General features: G+C 51.2%; 1 protein-coding gene across 1 annotated transcript; it reads right to left on the bottom strand.

Moving 5' to 3' along the window:
• Positions 1-3,984: 3,984 nt before the first annotated feature.
• On the bottom strand, positions 3,985-16,613 carry Fam89a (family with sequence similarity 89, member A). Its single transcript, NM_001011711.2, has 2 exons — positions 16,283-16,613; positions 3,985-5,039 (listed from the first exon to the last, which is right to left on the bottom strand). The coding sequence occupies exons 1-2, from the start codon at positions 16,550-16,552 to the stop codon at positions 4,779-4,781; spliced, it is 531 nt and encodes a 176-aa protein (NP_001011711.1). The 5' UTR covers positions 16,553-16,613; the 3' UTR covers positions 3,985-4,778.
• Between the last annotated feature and the right edge of the window lie 924 nt (positions 16,614-17,537).

The raw sequence follows: 17,537 nt of genomic DNA on the forward strand, positions 1-17,537 counted from the left end.
ATTCCTGGGTTAAGCACATGGACTTACATTTGGTGAGATGGCTCAGAGGGTAAAGGCCCATGATGCAGAGCCTGACCCTGCATTTGGTCAAGACCCACGTGTTAGAAGGAGAGAACCAGCTTTTGCAGGTTGTCCCCAGACACACACTCACACACACACACTCACACACATACATACACACACACTCACACACATACATACTCACATACATACACACACACTCACACACATACATACTCACACACATACACCACACACACACATACATACTCACACACATATACTACACACACTCTCACTCACACACACTCACACACTCACACACACACAGTATTATTGACAAAAAGGAAATGTGCAGCACTCCGGCCATGGTGGAAAACCTGCCTCGTGACCACGCTGACAGACAGGCTAAAGCCAGGTGTGGCACTCTAGTCCCAGCACCCAGGAGGCAAGCGAGTGAGTGAGGCAGGAGGATGAGAGTGTGACGTCACCCTGGCCATATAGAATGACCTTCTCAAAGGAAGAAGCCTTTAGTGCTGACAGCTGACTGCCCACTCTTGTTTTCAATGTGGAGAGACCATGCTGCGGACAGCGCCCTCCCAGTGAGAGGGGAAGAGTTCTCTTTGTTAGAAGTATCTGAGCCCTTTGGACCAAACTGGGGAGAGAGCATAGTACATGGGAGCCAAGAAAGGATATTTGTATTTGTTTGCAAGGTCAAGTTAATCAGAAAGCTTAACAATAAGGTCGAAACCCAAAATGGCTAATGGGTAGTGCTTGGGAATCACACAAGGAAGTGATGGGATTGAGTCCTCCTCCTCCTCGGCCTCTGTATCTGTAGTCTAGTGGCACGTCTCGGTTTCATTGTTAAGAAAGGGTGGTTTTGGGGCTGGGGATTTAGCTCAGTGGTAGAGCGCTTACCTAGGAAGCACAAGGCCCTGGGTTCGGTCCCCAGCTTCAAAAAAAGAACCAAAAAAAAAAAAAAAAAAAGAAAGAAAGAAAGGATGGTTTACTGCTCTTCAAATACACTGCAGGGAAGGGAGACTGGAAGTTTGTTAGGTAGAGCATGCTGGTGACTGGAACCAGGCTGCCGTCCGAGTCTCTCTGAGGGAAGCATAGGTGAAGGGAAGGGAAGATCCCCAGGACCCTTGACAGTGGTAAGTCTGGCTGCTGCCTACCCACAACCCTCCTTATAAAGCAAGAGACCTACAGTGAAGAGAAGCCCTCCTAGCTTAAAGCCAAAGTACCCCTAGCTCCTGGAGCATCACCAGAGAAGGAGCGCCAAAGCCAAAGCCTCAGGTATGAAATGGGATCGCACCTACCTGCCCCCATGTCCTGTCGGGCGTGGCTCGAGTGATGAGCTCTCAGAAAAAGCATGGAAGTCTACACCAGGTGCCTCAGCTAGAGTGTGCTCAGTCCTGCGGGGAAGGCAGGTGGGGAGCCTGAAAGCAGGTTCCTGTGTCCCCCAAGCTGTGCTCCCGAAAGTGTGTGGTAGGGACTGCTGCTGCGCACATTCCTCTATCCAATCAAGTGTCCCTCCCCCCCCCCCCCGCCTGAGGACCACCACCGGTGGCATTACCCACCTAGGCGAGCTGTAGTTCCTGTTCCAGGTAGCGTTGGGGAGCTGTGCCCACCCACCAGGCCATCGGGGCTCTCAACTGGGTGCAAGAGCAATGCAGGAAGCTCTCTAAGACCTCAACTGAGCCTCGTGGCCAGCTGAGGCCAGCAATGATGGATACAAGTCATAAAATCTCCACATCTGGGCAGCTGAGGCAGGAGGACTTCCATGAGTCTAAGGCTAGCCAGGGCTACAAAGTGAGACCTGGCTCAAAATCCCAAACATGAAAACAAGAGAGAAGGTTTGCATTGCCGACTGCTCCCGCACTCCCAGGAGTCACCCCGAGAGGACACACTTGGCAGGGAACAGGCAACTCTGCAGCCTGCTCTCTGGGCTTTGGGGTCAAGGTCAGAGCTGCCTTGAGTAACCTCTTCCCTCCCCACTGTGGCTGCTTTCCAAAGTCTGGTTTTGCCCAGCCTTTGTCCAGATGTGTGAACCCACCCTCTTAAAAAATCGCATTAAAAGCCGTTTTATTGTGTCATGTGAGTTTCTGTGTAATGTTGGAGGAATAAAGGTGGTTATAGATTGTACTGGACTGATAAACAGGTGCATGGTGGGAATGCTCTTACTGACCTGTACCTCCGTCTGCAAGCACTCTGTCCCCTCCAGCAGTAGGTTGCATCACCTACTAATAATATCCAGGTTTGGGGGGTGGGGGCAGGGGTGGAGAGATGGCAGCTAAGAGCACTGGCTGCTCTTCCAGAGAACCCGGGTAAGATTCCCAGCACCCACATGGCAGCTCACGGCTGGCTGTAACTCCACTTCCAAGGGATCTGATGCCTTCACACAAACATAACTGTGGGTAAACACCAATGCACATAAAGTTTATTTTAAAAAGAATCCAGATTTGGGGTGAGGCGCTTCTGCCGGAGCTTTCCCCGAAGCTCCCCAAGTGACCTTAATGCAGTCAGAGCTAAGAGCAGCAGACCCAGGGTTTACCTGAGTGAAGCAAGACTTAGCCTCGAAGCAGGGCCCTTTGGCTGACTAGATTTTCTGCTTTCTATTTCTTGTCCTGTCTGAACCATCCTGTCACCTGCTGGTGGCAAGGCACCGACCCCCTTCCCTTACCTCTCCACTGTCTAACCTAGTTCCTTGTAGCACAGACATGTTAACCGTCTGGCTGTTGTGTAACTGAATGCACCCTGCCCTAGTTTGCTTTCTGTCACTGTGATAAGACACTGACCAAAAACAACCTGGAGGAGAAAAGTGTTTATTTCTTCCAACACTGTCCATTCCATCGTCAGGGGAAGCAAGGACCCTGGTAGACAGCTGCTGGCTGCCTTGATCCCTGACTTAATCAACTACTTTCCTCTTACTATTCAGGACCACCTGCCCAGGGGTAGCACTGCTCACAGTAGGCTGGGCCCTCCCACACCAATCATCAATCAAGGAGCAACCCCAGATGTGCTGGCAGGTCAGTCTGATGGAGGCAGTTGGGTCAGTCTGATGGAGGCAGCTCCTCAACTGACATTCTCTCCCAGGATGCCTCAAGCTTGTACTGAGTTGATCAGCTAATGCCCTCCCCAGAGAGACATTCATCCCTCCCTATAAAGCTGTCCCAGCTCTGCGGGGTGCTGTTGCAGCTGCATCTGATAATCTGGCCTTGGAAGTAAGAGAGTGTATAGAGTGTGAGCGGTTAGCTTTAGGGGTGGAGGAGGTGGGTTTAGGACCTTCATCTGCACGACCATGGGAGGCCGTCAGCCATCCCAGAGAGGGGCTCTCTGACAAGGCAGACGTTTGGGGGTCACTCGTACCCCAGTAAGTAGCATGAGTAAGCTTATTGGTCTGCCAGGCTAGACTTTTGTGTAGCTTCCCGGACGTGAAAGTTCATGTCAGTTCCAATAGTTAAGTTGTATTTCCAACGGCTGGCCTCAAGAGGGCACTGATGAGCAGACAACTCACTAAAGAGAGTAGCAACTTGGCGTGTTCCAAGACAAGGTGAAATCTTGCTATGAATGTGGTCTGGTACCAATGAAATCACTGTCCGACCCTAACGGAGAAATAAATGTCTTAAGATTAGTTTAGTGGCCAAAAAATAAAAATAAAACCAACCCCTAACCTTCTTTCAGTGTGTGTTGCATTGGACTCACACTGGGTTCTGAATAAGTGTGAACTCAGAAAAAAAAAATGTTTTAGAAAGGTTAGCTCAAGATGGCCCTGAACTTCTGATCCTCCTTCGTCCACCTCTATCCTGGGATTTCAGGCGTTATCCCTCCATGCCCAGCTGATGTGATGCCAAGGTCAAACCCCAGGCCCCTGACATGCTAGGGACCTACTGTTCCCACTGAGCCTCATCCCCAGACCTCCAAACAAAGTGATTTATGCCAAGAGACAGTTGAGCACTTTACACACCTTTAACCCACAGAGGGTGGAGTTCTCACAAAGTGTTTTAATAAATATATTAAGGCTTCGGGTAAGTTCTGCTTAGAGACATTGTTTTCCAGGACTGAAGTTTACAACCAGTTACCATCTCATGTCGACTGACACAAACACCAGCTCGTCCCAGGGTTTCTCCCCACCCCAACCCCATTCAGTGTATAGTCACGTTCCTTGCTCTCTACCTTTACCTGATGTCAATTTTGGTGGCTGCAGAAAAGCAGTTGAGCAGTGTGGCAGAATATTTCCTCCCCCTAGAAAGCTCTCAGGAGAGCCCTGGAAAATCAGCGATGCCGCTGTCAAATGAATGAGCAAAGGGCCTAACAGCCAAGGAACGGCAAGAAGAGAGGCCGACTGCCCTGAGGAGACGCCGACTGCCCTGCGGGTTCCAGGCAGGCAAATGCTGCTCTTCGTAGTCCACATGTCAGAGTGGCGTTCCTCAACCAAAGAGGGCGAGACACATCTGCCACCCACAAAGCCTGCTGAGAGCAGCCTCACCCAAATGCCCGTGGCGGCTTTCCACACCGGACCCTTCTGTCAGAGCTTCCAGCAGGTGCTACTAACGACATTGAGGGTGTTCTAGCACGCCTCTAGGTCACCCGTAAGACCCTGCAGCCAACTAAGCAGTCCATCCCCCGTGTCAGTGAACTCCATACCCACAAGTTAAACAAGCGGCTCACATCCCCGTTTGCCCTGGGACTGTCCACCATGAAGAGGCTGAAGAGCTTCCTTGCGAGAAGAGAAACAGAAGCTGCCAGTCTGTGTTGACAGACCCCCTCCAGAGGCGCTAGATGGACTCCAGGATCCAGTCGCTGCTGGAGAGGTGGGTGAGGGGTAGCGACGGGTCCCCGGGTGAGCCTCGGCCCTGCCCGTCTCGGAGAGAGCCCTGCTCCTGGAAGTCCTCGTCATCATCGAAGAAGCCATTCTCCAGTGCATAGTTGCAGTCCAGGCTGGAGGCTGCCTGGCACGCGCCCTTGTACTCCTGAATGGACTCGTAGAGGCCGTACAGTTGGCAGAGCAAGGTCATGTCCAGCTGCCGGAGACCAACCTCGAGGGAAGGGAGGGGAGGCAGAAACCAAGTCAGTGCTGGAGTTTCATCTCAGTTGAACACCCAGAGTTCCACCCGGGCTTGCACACTCCTTCCCTCGGAAAGGCTTAAGGCGGTACCAGCAGGATGCTCAGGTAGCACATACCTCCACCGTGTCATTCAATACCTCAGACATGAGTGGGTGAGTCCACACCTGCAGGGCAGCAAGCCCAGCCTGAATTTGTTCTGGTGCTCCGCAGACACACCCAGTGACGCACAGCAGTGCACGTCCTGAGCGCCTCAGCTGCATACTTTGTGGAACTCAAGTCCCAGAGACATCGGTGGTCCCCAGGCCCAGACTCAGAGAAGACCCCCTGGTAACCCTGGCAAGACCCCACATCCTGTCATTCCTAGGTGGCAGACTACCCCTGACCAGAGACAGGATCTCACAGTCAGTGTGGCGAGCTACCCCACTGTAGCAACCCCATCTGCCTGCCTTAGGGATATCCAGGCACGGCAGAATCAGACACTCTCTTCGACAAAGGGCTAGTGTGATTGCTCCCCAAGACAATGAACCATGAAGAAACTGATGATGGAACCTCACAACACCTTCTGGATAGGTCACAAAAACAAGTGTCAGGGACAAGGAGCGTGTGTGTATGTGTGTGCATGTGTGCATGCATGTGTATGTGTGTGTGCGTGTATATGTGTGTGTGAGTGTGCATGTGTGCATGCGTGTGTATGTGTGTGTGCGTGTATATGTGTGTGTGAGTGTGTATGTGTGTGTGCGTGTATATGTGTGTGTGAGTGTGTATGTGAGTGTGTGCATACGTGTGCGTGCGTGTGTATGTGTGTGCGTGTATATGTGTGTGTATGTGAGTGTGTGCATGCGTGTGTGTGCGTGTATATGTGTGTGTGAGTGTGTGTATGTGAGTGTGTGCATGCGTGTGTGTGCGTGTGTGTGTGTGAGTGTGTATGTGTGTGTATGTGAGTGTGTGCATGCGTGTGTGTGCGTGTGTGTGTGAGTGTGTATGTGTGTGTATGTGAGTGTGTGCATGCGTGTGTGTGCGCGTGTATGTGTGTGTGAGTGTATGTGTGTGTGCGTGTGTATGTGTGTGTGAGTGTGTATGTGTGTGTGCGTGTGTATGTGTGTGTATGTGAGACAGATCTAGAAAAGCATGGGTCCCATCAATCCCAAGGGAAGGGACAATGCACGGACTCAGAGGGGAACCCGCACCCCTGAACTCTTAACAGGCCAAGAGTCACACTGAGAGCTTGAGAAAGTGCTGCCTCCTTCCTGCACAGCAGCTGGGGAGTCTAGTCAGACAAGATGAAAGCTACCACCAAAGCCAGCCAGGGGAAAGAGAGACCTCAGTAAGGCCAGACCTAGGGTGCTAACCTCAGGCTTTAGGAGGGCAGCCTACCAATGTTATCTATGGGATTTCAATCAGAGACAAACTTACTACACAGTCCCAACCTCCCAGTGTCCATCCTGCAGAGCCCTTTACACTAGGTGTGACTACCCCACGTACAGACAGACCTAATGTCACACTTTCCCAAACATGCCTTAGAGACCTGAAGGCAGCCTTAGACACCCTAAGAAAGGCAAGCAGTCAATGCAGACAGGGCACAGCATGGCCGACATCCCTGTACCTGGGAAGCTGAGGCAGGAGGACTATGAGTTTGAGATCAGCCAAAACCACAAAGCAATAGCATCAGAAGGCAAAACAGCATGTAGGCTGTTTCATCAAGATGTTCTGGTCAAATCCTCCCCCCTGCATGCCTCCTGTGCTCCCAGATTCTATTGCAGATGTGAACACAACTTCCACAGCCTGAGATTCTTTTTAAAGATTTATTTTATATATGAGTACACGGCTGTCTTCAGACACACCAGAAGAGGGTATCGGATCCCATTACAGACGGTTGTGAGCCACCATGTGGTTGCTGGGAATTGAACTCAGAACCTCTGGAAGAGCAGTCAGTGCTCTTAACCACTGAGCCATTTCTCCAGCCCAGCCTGAGAGTCTAAGTAATTCCTATGCACCTGCCTGCTCCCAGACTCAACTTCGATAAAACCACACCTTCCGAGACTCATACCTGTGTCTGCTTAAATTGTCTAAGAAGATGCTCATATGACATGTGTCTCCTGTCCTGTCACTCTGTCACCATCGGGTGAAAGACCTTAATACTCTGCTTCTCGTGTCAAGAACGGACCACAGAAAGACCAAAGGAGCTGTGAGCAGATGCCAATGTTCAGCTTCTAGGGTCTCATGGGGTCGGCCCATGGTGAGACAAAAGCCGCAGCTCCATGGTTCTTAAACTGCTGGTGACATGCATGACCCTGTGTCACCCACGACTCACAGTGCCAGGTGTTTCAGAGTGAAGTCTCCCTGGATACCCAGGGACATGCCCAGCACAAGGATGACTCACAGAGCTGCCCTGTCATTACATGTGACACTGGCCCTCCTAGAGACACAGCATGGTCCCAACACACCTGTTACATGGCCGAACACGTGTCCACTACATGGGCAGATTTCACCTAAGTACAGCAGCACATGATCACACGGGCCTCAGCGCCTGGGAGCAACCGCTCCAGGCACTGGACTAACTCCCTCCCACTCGACAGAATTTCCCTGAACTACCAGAAGTGAGCGTGGGCATCACTGACAGGTAGCCTTCAGCATGGCTGCTTCCAGATGACTGACTGAACACACAGGTCCGTCCTTGTCCTGGTGTAGGGTCATGTCAAGAGTGGGAACCCTAGGGCTGGAGAAATGGCTCAGTGGTTAAGAGCACTGACCGCTCTTCCCGAAGTCCTGAGTTCAAATCCCAGCAACCACATAGTGGCTCACAACCATCTCTAATGGGATCTGATACCCTCTTCTGGTGAGGACAGCCACAGTGTACTTATGTATAATAGATAAATCTTTAAAAAAAAAAAAAAAAAAGGAAAAAGGAGTGGGAACCCTAGGCACAACCCTCAGGTAGTCCAGAGGCCATGGCTGGACAGGCAGTGCTGTGTGCTTGCAGCACATCTACATGGCTCCTGCCGAGCCATCAGAACCCATCTGCCTGAGGGGAACACAGTAGGGCAGCCAGCCCAGGCTCCTCTAGAAGACTGTCTGCTAAGGAGTCTGGTGTGTGCCCTAGGACTGAATTTCAGGACACAATGAACTCCCCCATGAGCAAGAACAGCTTATCCTTCTAGGAAAAAATGTTAAGGAACGTCCCCATTCCTGAGTCATCCATCACCTGCCATCTCTTGGCCCACCCACGTGTCCCCGAGGGACACCTCCGATCTTCCTGGCTACAGCAGGATTCAGAACTGACAGCTTCCTTCTGGGGGCCTTGTGAAAACTTGAGTCTTCTTTCCACAAGTCAATCCTCTCAGCCCTGAGGTTTCCCACCCTTTATTGTGACTTACAGGACAATGCCAAGGTCTAGCTCAGTCCCTGGGTGCTGCTTGTCCTTCCTGTCTCCACTCAGGCTGCCTGCTTCCTCTGCCATTCTCTCTCTTCCTTGAGCTCTTCCTTCTCACCATCCGGCTGCAAGGAGGACCCTGCGACCCTGCATGCCCTTTCCTCCAGAGTCTGCTTCCTTTCTCTAGGGTTAACAATAAGCTCAGGTTGCAGGAATTGTCTCAGACAGATGGTGGCTCCCTGCTGGATCAAGAGTCACTAAAGTCCCGGAGACTCACTGAGGTTGTGGTAGGGGATGGTTTCATCACTAGGTGACAGGGCTTACAGAACTAGAAGCGTTTCTTTCTTTAGATAGGCTCACATGTAGCCCAGGCTGGCCAAAACTCACTATACAGCAGAGGGCCTTGAACTCCCAATCCTCCTGTTTCTGCCTCCCAAGTGCTGCAAGGACAGGTGCTGACTTCCATCCTCTGCAGAGCTAACCCTTTAAAAGGAACCTCTTTTAAAGAGGGAGATGCTTGCCCTGCAAGCAGGATGGCCTCAGTACATTCCCAAATCACACATGTATAAAAGCAACTCCTAGCCAGGCATGACAGCAGCACTCAGGTGGCTGAGGCAGGTGGATTAACTATAAGTTCAAGGCCAGCCTGGTTTACATAGTGAATTCCAATACAGCCAGAGCTACATTGTGAGATAGACAGACAGACAGACAGTCAGGTGGAGCTGGAGAGATGGATCTACAGTTCGTATCACTTGCTGCTCTTGCAGAAAACCAGAGCTTGGTTCCCAGCACCACAGTGGTGAGTTGCTGGTCACAACTGCCTACAGCTCCAGCTTTAATCACACCCCAAGCCCAGGCCTCAAACCTGAGGAGAGAGTAAAGCAGAGGTGAGATGGGCCTAGAAGGAGAGCCTCGTACCAAGCCATGAGAGCTCAGTCACTTCCGAGGCTGGGGTGATCCCACGTCTACAGAGCATTCGGAGATCTGACAAAAGACCACCAGATTTCCCCGAATTTTGTAAACCTCCACTGTGGAGTTTTTTAAGGAAGTGAAGTTACAGGGCCAAAGGGCAGATGCAGATTCAATTTCATGTATACTGTGAAACTGTCCTCTAAAACCGAGGGCAAGGCCTCTGCCAGTCGGGCGGGAGAGGCCCCACCGCACTCCTCCTGTGAAGTCTGTTAGTCTGTTAGGTCCAGCACAATCATTTTCTACCTGCGGTTACAAAGGGTGTTGAGCTCAGTTGTTTGTTTTCGATGGTGTTTGTTTACTTTTATCATTAGTAGCATTTTCATGTGTTTGTTGGAGGCCAGGCCTCACCGCATGTCTCAGGCTAGCTTCAAACCCACAGCGATTCTTGTGCCTCCACTTCCAGGGTGATGGGATTATAGGTTGTGATGCCAGGCGAGGCTTAATGGCGTCACAGCATGGATATCCTATTTCTAGTTTTTCTTACTTTTGTTTTTATTGTTTTGGGGTTTGTTTGTTTTGTTTTTTGTTTTTTTTTTTTTGTTGTTGTTGTTTTGGTTTGGTTTGGTTTTTTTTGAGACAGGGTTTCTCTGTGTAGCCCTGGTTGTCCTGGAGCTCACCCTGTAGGCCAGGCTGGCCTCGAACTCAGAGAGCTGGGTGCCTCTGCCTCCCTACTGCTGGGATTAAAGGGGTATGCCACCACACCCAGCCATTTCTGATGGTAAGTACAACTGAGGGTCCTAAGGAACATTCGTGTGTGTGTGTGTGTGTGTGTGTGTGTGTGTGTGTGTGTGTGTGTTTTCTACCAGTCAACTTGAGAAACCGCACACCATGTACACCTAGATCAATGCCCTACCTGCCTAGGAACTAAACTCCTTCCACACCTTCTCTTCAAGGGTAGTTCTTGAGTCTCCTTCCATCTACCTGCTTCTGACTGGGACAGGCCTGGTTCCCACAGATGACCTTGTCTATGGAGCGCCAGTCACAGGGCAGAGTTCTGCTGCTCTGACCAAGGACACCACTCTCCATCCCTCAGAATACACAGGCCTGCAGGACCAGGCAGCTTGCGTGCCACACCTGGAGCCAACGTAAGAAGTAAAGAGAGCAAATCATGGCTAGGGTTGGGCTGGCAGGATGGGTCAGTGGGTAAGCTTCTTGCCTGATGACCTGAGTTAGTCCCTGCAACCCACATTACAGGGGTAGAGAAATGACTCCTGCAGGGTCCTTTCCTCTAAAATGAACAAGCCTTAGGGAGCTTCTGTTGCCCGGGAAGGCCGGCCTCGGCCTTTGTCTCAAGTACTGAGGAAAACTGTCTCAGAGTTACATGACTGCAGGACAGGGACCGGCACGGAAAGGGATGAGCAACGAGTGGAAACAAGTGGGCAGGAGACAGCACCGTGTGAAGGCTCTGTTCTCACCAGCCAGGCATGTATCTGACTTCCTGCTCTGTCTGCAGGGTGGTTTCTGCCACAGGACCTTGGAAGTCTGGAATCCACAGGGAGCTTCCGCTGTTCTCCAAGAGCTACACCTCGAAGCTCCCACCTGCTGCTCCTTGGGAGTGACCCGAAGTGAGCTGCTCCCCCTTCCCACCCACACTCAGCGTTAGAGAGCCACAGTAATGCAGGGACCAAGGCCCCAGCACACGGGTGGGTGTGGGAAGCACCAGACCCCAGTGACTGCCTAGGCTGCTGTTCCTCGGACGCCTCCTTCAGCAAATGAAAAAAAATGCTCGGTGTGCTGAAAGCTGGGGCTCTCTGATGTTTGCACACAACAACACAAGGTTTGCACACAACACAAGCGCTTTAACCAAATGGGGTTGAAGAAACCTGTGCAAACTGCTTAGGCACTTGGGAGTCCAATCAGTAAACAGAGCCTCGGGAGCTCCACAGGCAGGTAAATGGGTCAAAGATTAGTCTGGGACAAAGTCTCACATTGCTGTAAAGACATCCATCTCCACCAGCATCTCCTGACTTCCTGTTTGCCCTCAGCCCCTTGCAGCAGTTTACAAATGCTCATCCTGTGAGCGTACAGAGTATGACTCCTCCGTTCTGAGTGTGTGTGTGTGTGTCTGTGTATCTGTGTGTGTCTGTGTGTGTGTGTGTGTCTGTGTGTGTGCAGTGTGTATGTATATGTCTGTGTCTCTGTGTGTGTCTTTGTGTGTGGTGTGAGTCTGTGTGTGTATGCAGCATGTATATGTGTGTGTAGTGTGTGTGTGTGTGTATGTGGTGTGTGTGTGTCTGTGTGGTGTGTGTGTGTGTCTGTGTGTGTGGTGTGTGTGTGTGTGTGTGTGTGTGTGTGTGTGTAGGTGTGTGACATGCCTATGTGCTTGCCAGAGGTCAGAAGTAAGCATCAGTGTCTCTTCAGTTGCTTCTCTAGCGTACTCTCCGAGACAGCCTCCCATTGAACCTGGAACTGACTGGCCAGTGAGCTTCAGAGATATTTTTGTCTCTATCCCCTGGAGCCAGAATTACAGGTTCACACTGCTATGCCTGGCTTTTCTGCGAGTTCTGGGGATACAAACTCAGGTCCTCGTGCTTGCATAGCGAGCACATCGCCCCAGCCCTATATCTAAGTCTGGGTTATCACCGAGGTGCATGCCTGTAATCCCAGCACTTGGGAGGCAGAGGCTGCAAGTTCTCAGTCAGGCTGGCCCACAGTGATACTTTGTCTCAAAAAGAAAGACAAACTATCAAATATGGTGGTACCACTAGAGCCCCAAGAGGATCACAAGTCAAAGTCAGCCTGAACAACATAAGCCAAAGTGAACCTGGCCTACTTGATGAGATCCTATCTCAAAAATAAGAATATAAGTAAATAAAGAGTTAAAAGAGTTCTAGGAGCCAGGCTGTGGTGCATTGGCCTTTGATCCCAGCAGAGGAAGGCAGGTCTCTGTGAGTTCGAAGTCAGCCTGGTCTATAGATTGAGTTCCAGTATAGCCAGGGCTACACAGAGCAACCCTGTCTCAAAAAAATAAAAATAAACAAAATAAACAAACAAACAAATAAGAGAGTTGTAGGCCAGGGCTACATGGTAAGACATATCAAAAACAAACCAACCAAAAACCACGTTCAATAAATGAAATTTTCTAAGTGGTTACCTTTACAGTCAGTGAGCACCACCTAGACCTTTGAATCTTTCTAAATGGACTCTTTCCTTGAGGCTACAAGGACTCAGAGTGACAAATCTCACAGGCCTGGGGTTACTAGAACAGGAAGTAACATGAACAAGCCGCGGCTCTGAGCTGAGTGCGGTGTTAACCAACCATGGACTGAGCCTCTTTCAACACGGGGTCATCCATTCTGCTCAGCGGAGCAGCTCTCCTAACTCACCTTTACTGTCACTCCTTAGAAGTGACACCTGCACCCTCAGCTCTAACCAGCACTAACCAGCCCTAACCAGCTCTAACCAGCTCTAACCAGTTCTTTTTTTTTAAAAAGATTTATTCATTTATTATATATAAGTACACTGTAGCTGTCTTCAGACACACCAGAAGAGGGCATCAGACCCCATTCCAGATGGTTGTGAGCCACCATGTGGTTGCTGGGAATTGAACTCAGGACCTCTGGAAGAGCAGTAGGGTGCTCTTAACCGCTCAGCCATCTCTCCAGCCCCTCTAACCAGTTCTAACCAGCCCTAACCAGCTCTAACCACCTCTAACCAGCACTAACCAGCTCTAACCAGCACTAACCAGCCCCAACCAGCCCTAACCAGATCTAACCAGTTCTAACTAGCTCTAACTAGCGCTCTTCTAGTCTCCAACTCTGCATCTGAAATGCCCAGCATCCTCTCCTAATGGAACGCTGTGAGCCCCCAACGGCTACTCTCCCAACACCCACAACACTGCAGGAAACTTTCTCTCCACCCATTTTCAAGGTTCAAAATGGCACAGAACTGCCACACCATCCACACTCTGTAGTCACTAACGACCTAACGATAAATGGTGACAGGAACATGACTGCAGTCTGTACCCTCCAAAATTGAGCTGCAGTATATACTGTGACGACCCAGGTGTGTGTGTGTGTGTGTGTGTGTGTGTGTGTGTGTGTGTGTGTGCGTGCGCGTGTATCATAGGGTACAATAATCAGACAGGGCTTTGGAACCAAAACGACCAAAAAATATTGTAACCTCAATAGAGTTAAACTATGAGCAGCTGATATTTGAAAATATATTTAGGATCTGGAGAGATGGCTCAGAGGTTAACAACTCAAATTTGGTTCACAACATCCAGGTCAGATGGCTGACAGTCACCTCAAATTCTTCTCCTTCCAATCCTTCTGGCCTCTGAGGGCACTTGCACACATGTGCACATACTCCCACACATACACACACTCATGCATGCAATTAAAAATAGTAAAAATAAATCTAAATGATTTTAAAAAGAATAAGCTGGGAGTAGCGGCAATGTCTTTAATCCCAGTAGGCAGAGGCAGGAGGATCTCTGTGAGTTCCAGGCCAGCCTGGGGTTACACAGTGAGACCCTGTCTCAAAAAACAAACAAACAAACAAAAAAAAAAAAAAAAGGAAAAGAAAAAGAAAATTAAGATGAAGTACCTCCCCCATGAGGCTACATGCGATAGCTAGTTTTAATTATCAACTGGACACAGCCTAGGACCCCTGAGAAGAGAGTCTGAAACAGTGTATAGGTTAGGCTGGCCTGATGGAGTATCTGTGGAGAATTGTCTCCAATGTCAATGGATGTAGGAATTAACACACAAAGACCCAGCCCACTGTGGGTGGTACCATCCCTTAGGCTGAGGATCCCAGAACTGCAGAGGAGGGGCGGAGCTGAATAACAAACACACCGGGCTTTCCTTCTCCCTGCTTGGAACAGTAGATCTGAGGAGTTGCTTTCAAGTTTTTTTTTTGTTTTTGTTTTTGTTTTTTTCCGGAGCTGGGGACCAAACCCAGGGCCTTGCACTTCCTAGGCAAGCGCTCTACCACTGAGCTAAATCCCCAACCCCACTTTCAAGTTCTTATGGCCTGGACTTCCCTACAGTGATAGACTGAAACCTGGAATTATGACGTAAATAATTCTTTCTCCCCTGAGTTGCTTTTTGAGGATACGTTATCCCAGCGACAGAGATACAACTAAAACACAAGAATTTAGACAATGTTTACAAAGCACTTGGGTTTTTGTTTGTTTTTTGAGATGGGGGTCTGGTCACAGGTGCATACTACCACATCACCATATGCATATAGAATATTTGCATATGATCAGAATATTTGCATATGATCAGAATATTTGCATACCTCACACTGTTAGCAGTGGTCATCTCTCTCTGTGCCAGCCTGTGATATGGAGTGCCCAGAATTGAACCTGAACACAGGCCCCTGAATGATTAATAGTGACTGTCGACAGGGTCCTGAACCACCAAGGAGATAGTGTCTGGGGCATTTCTGAGGGGATTTCTAAATTGGATTAGTTGATGTGGGAAGGCCCATCCCACCCATGGGCAGTATCTTGCCCTGGCCTGGGATCCCAGACTGAAGAAAAAGGAGAAAATCAAAATAACACCCAGCATTCATCTCTCTGCATCCTGACTGCAGATAGAACATCACCAGCTGCCTCCTATGCCCGTCACCAAGATGGACTGTAGCTGGCACTGTGAGCCAAGAAGCCTTTGTCAAAGCAGTGAGAAAGGTAATTAAAACAGGCCTGGTGCAAGCTAGGCAGACCTCTGCCACTGAGTGAAGGGCCAGTCTTAGGACTGTGATTTTTTTTTTTCCTTTTTCTTTTTTTCGGAGCTGGGGACCGAACCCAGGGCCTTGCGCTTGCTAGGCAAGCGCTCTACCACTGAGCTAAATCCCCAACCCCCTGAACGACCATTCTTAAGCGAGATGCGAGCTGAGAGATGCGAGCTGAGCTGCGAGCTGTCTCGAAAACCTCACCATTCCCCCAGGTCAACAAGACAGACTTGAGATCCCCGGGGATGGTTCTCTGAGAGCTCCTATCAGGGCCTGTAACCAAGCCTTACCTTTAACATTGTTTTCAGGCAGAGTGACCGCAGCTCATTTCCTATAGCTGAGCTTCCGAGCTACCGCCCAAGGCATAATTATAAGGTTCTGTACTTTAGTCATAGCAGGAGGGACCTGGGAAATACCTTCGGGAATGTAGCTGGGCTCCCAAGCCTCCCTAGTATGTTTATAGCACAGAGCTTCACAACCAGCTGCCTTGGGTCTTATGCAAGGAAAAAACAAAAACAAAAACAAAAACAAAAACAAAAAAACCTCAAACACCAAGGGGGTGGGGGACAGTCTCCTAATTTCACCCAGCGATTCAAGCTATGTACAAGTTAGGGCTGTAAACACGCTAAGTATGGATTTATCTAGTCAAATGCAATTCATCAGATGCATTAGGCTCCGGGTAGAAGATCTAGGGGAAAGAATTTGGATGGGTGGGTTGGGTTGGTCGTTCCCCACCTGGCCTGCCACAGGAAGCAAACTGGGACAGGGCTCCCTGAAGCCCAAATCCTTGCCCTGGCATCACCCTGAATCGTGCATCCTGGTTCAGGAACACCTACTGCACTTCGCAGGACGGAGAAAAACTAAATCCATTGTTTGTGGCCAGGCGTACTGACTTCACCCGGCCTGAGCACCGCTTCCGTGCCGGTAATCGGATTCCTGGCGGGCGGGCGGGGAGGGGCCCGGCCACCCATCTGTTGTCCACACCGACCTGCAGGCGCACAGGAAGCCTGTTCTCCTGGGACCCGGCAGGCGAACCCTGCCGCGCCCTGGTCTGGCCCAGGAGAACCCCAGCATCCGAAGCTCCCCTGAGTGGAAGATGTCCAGCCATGGGAAGCCCGAGAGTGGAGCCCGGGCTTCCAGGGACCAGAGGAAAGTGTCCCCCGACGGGACCCACGGCTCCTGGTCCTTACCATCTCCTTGCGCAACAGCGCCAGCGCGGCGTCCAGGTTGGGGGGCTTGGTCCGCATCCCCGCCGCTCGCGCCCCGCCGCCGCCCGCGCCCCCTCGGTTCAGCTCGTCCTGGATGCGCGACTTCTGTGCGTACAGCCGCTCCAGGTGCCGCCAGCCGCCCGCCGCGCCGCCCGCTGCCGAGTGCAGCAGCCCACTCAGGCTTTTGGGTAGCGGTGGCAGCCCGTCCACGCGCAGCCCCCGAGCCATGCCCGCCGACCCGGCCCCGCTCATCTCGCCAGGGCGCGGACTCCGCGCGCGCAGCTCTGCTTAGGTCCCTTGGAGCCCGGCGGGTCCCCACCCACTTCCCGCCCGCCCCAGTCCCGCCCGCTGCCCGGCCCCTTGGTCTCCGCCCTTCAGGACCCGCCCCCCTCCTTGGCTCAGTGTTGCTGTAGTGAGGCGACGCCCTGCAAGGGCCCCCTGGCCTCCAGCTCTACTTCCACTCATCTGCGCTCCGGACTAGCCCTCGGGGTCACCTTAAGTCTTAGCTCTGTGAACCCTACGTGAAGTCAGTCCCCTCCCTTCTTCGCCACACCACCAGCGGGTCTCTACCTCACTGTCTCCCACCTCCAGTCTTGTGCACCCCACCTTCTCTCCTCTTCCCTCTCTGCACTCCACCTCCAGGCCGAGCCCCATCCTACCAGTCCCACTCCCACCCATTCTACACCCCTAGCCCCAGCGGTCTTCCTTCCTTCGCTCCAGATGGGTTCCTCCTGCTCCCCTCCGCGTCTACGCTCCTGGCGGGAATAGTTTGGTCTCTCTGGCTTCACTCTGACCAGCCACTTCTATCTACCAAGGGGTCTAGTGCCAGCACCGACCCCACCCCGGGCTGCCTGTGCCCTAGCGAGGGCATGAAGAACGCAGGTGCTGGCAGCAGCCAGAACCACACACAGTGCTCATTCACGAGGCCTCGCTTGCCTCCTCTGTGGGCGGCAGGGTTTCCGGAACTTCAACAGCCGAGGAGAATGCCAGCTTCCCTTTGCTCACTCTTCTTCAGAAATGAACTAACTTGTCTTTCAGCTCGACCAAAACCAGGGAATAATGACCCTGCCCTACCCGGTGGAAGGAGAGAACCATCTCCTGCAAGTCGTGACTCAAACGCTCTATTTATTCATGGCATGTGCACACATGCGCACACGCGAAAACACGCACACACACACACAAATAAGTAAGTGGAAATTTTTAAAGTGAAATGTCAGGGAGTTAGAAAAAGATGTCG

Source organism: Rattus norvegicus, chromosome 19, assembly GCF_036323735.1.
Source record: "Rattus norvegicus strain BN/NHsdMcwi chromosome 19, GRCr8, whole genome shotgun sequence".
In the NCBI taxonomy this organism is placed as follows: domain Eukaryota; kingdom Metazoa; phylum Chordata; class Mammalia; order Rodentia; family Muridae; genus Rattus; species Rattus norvegicus.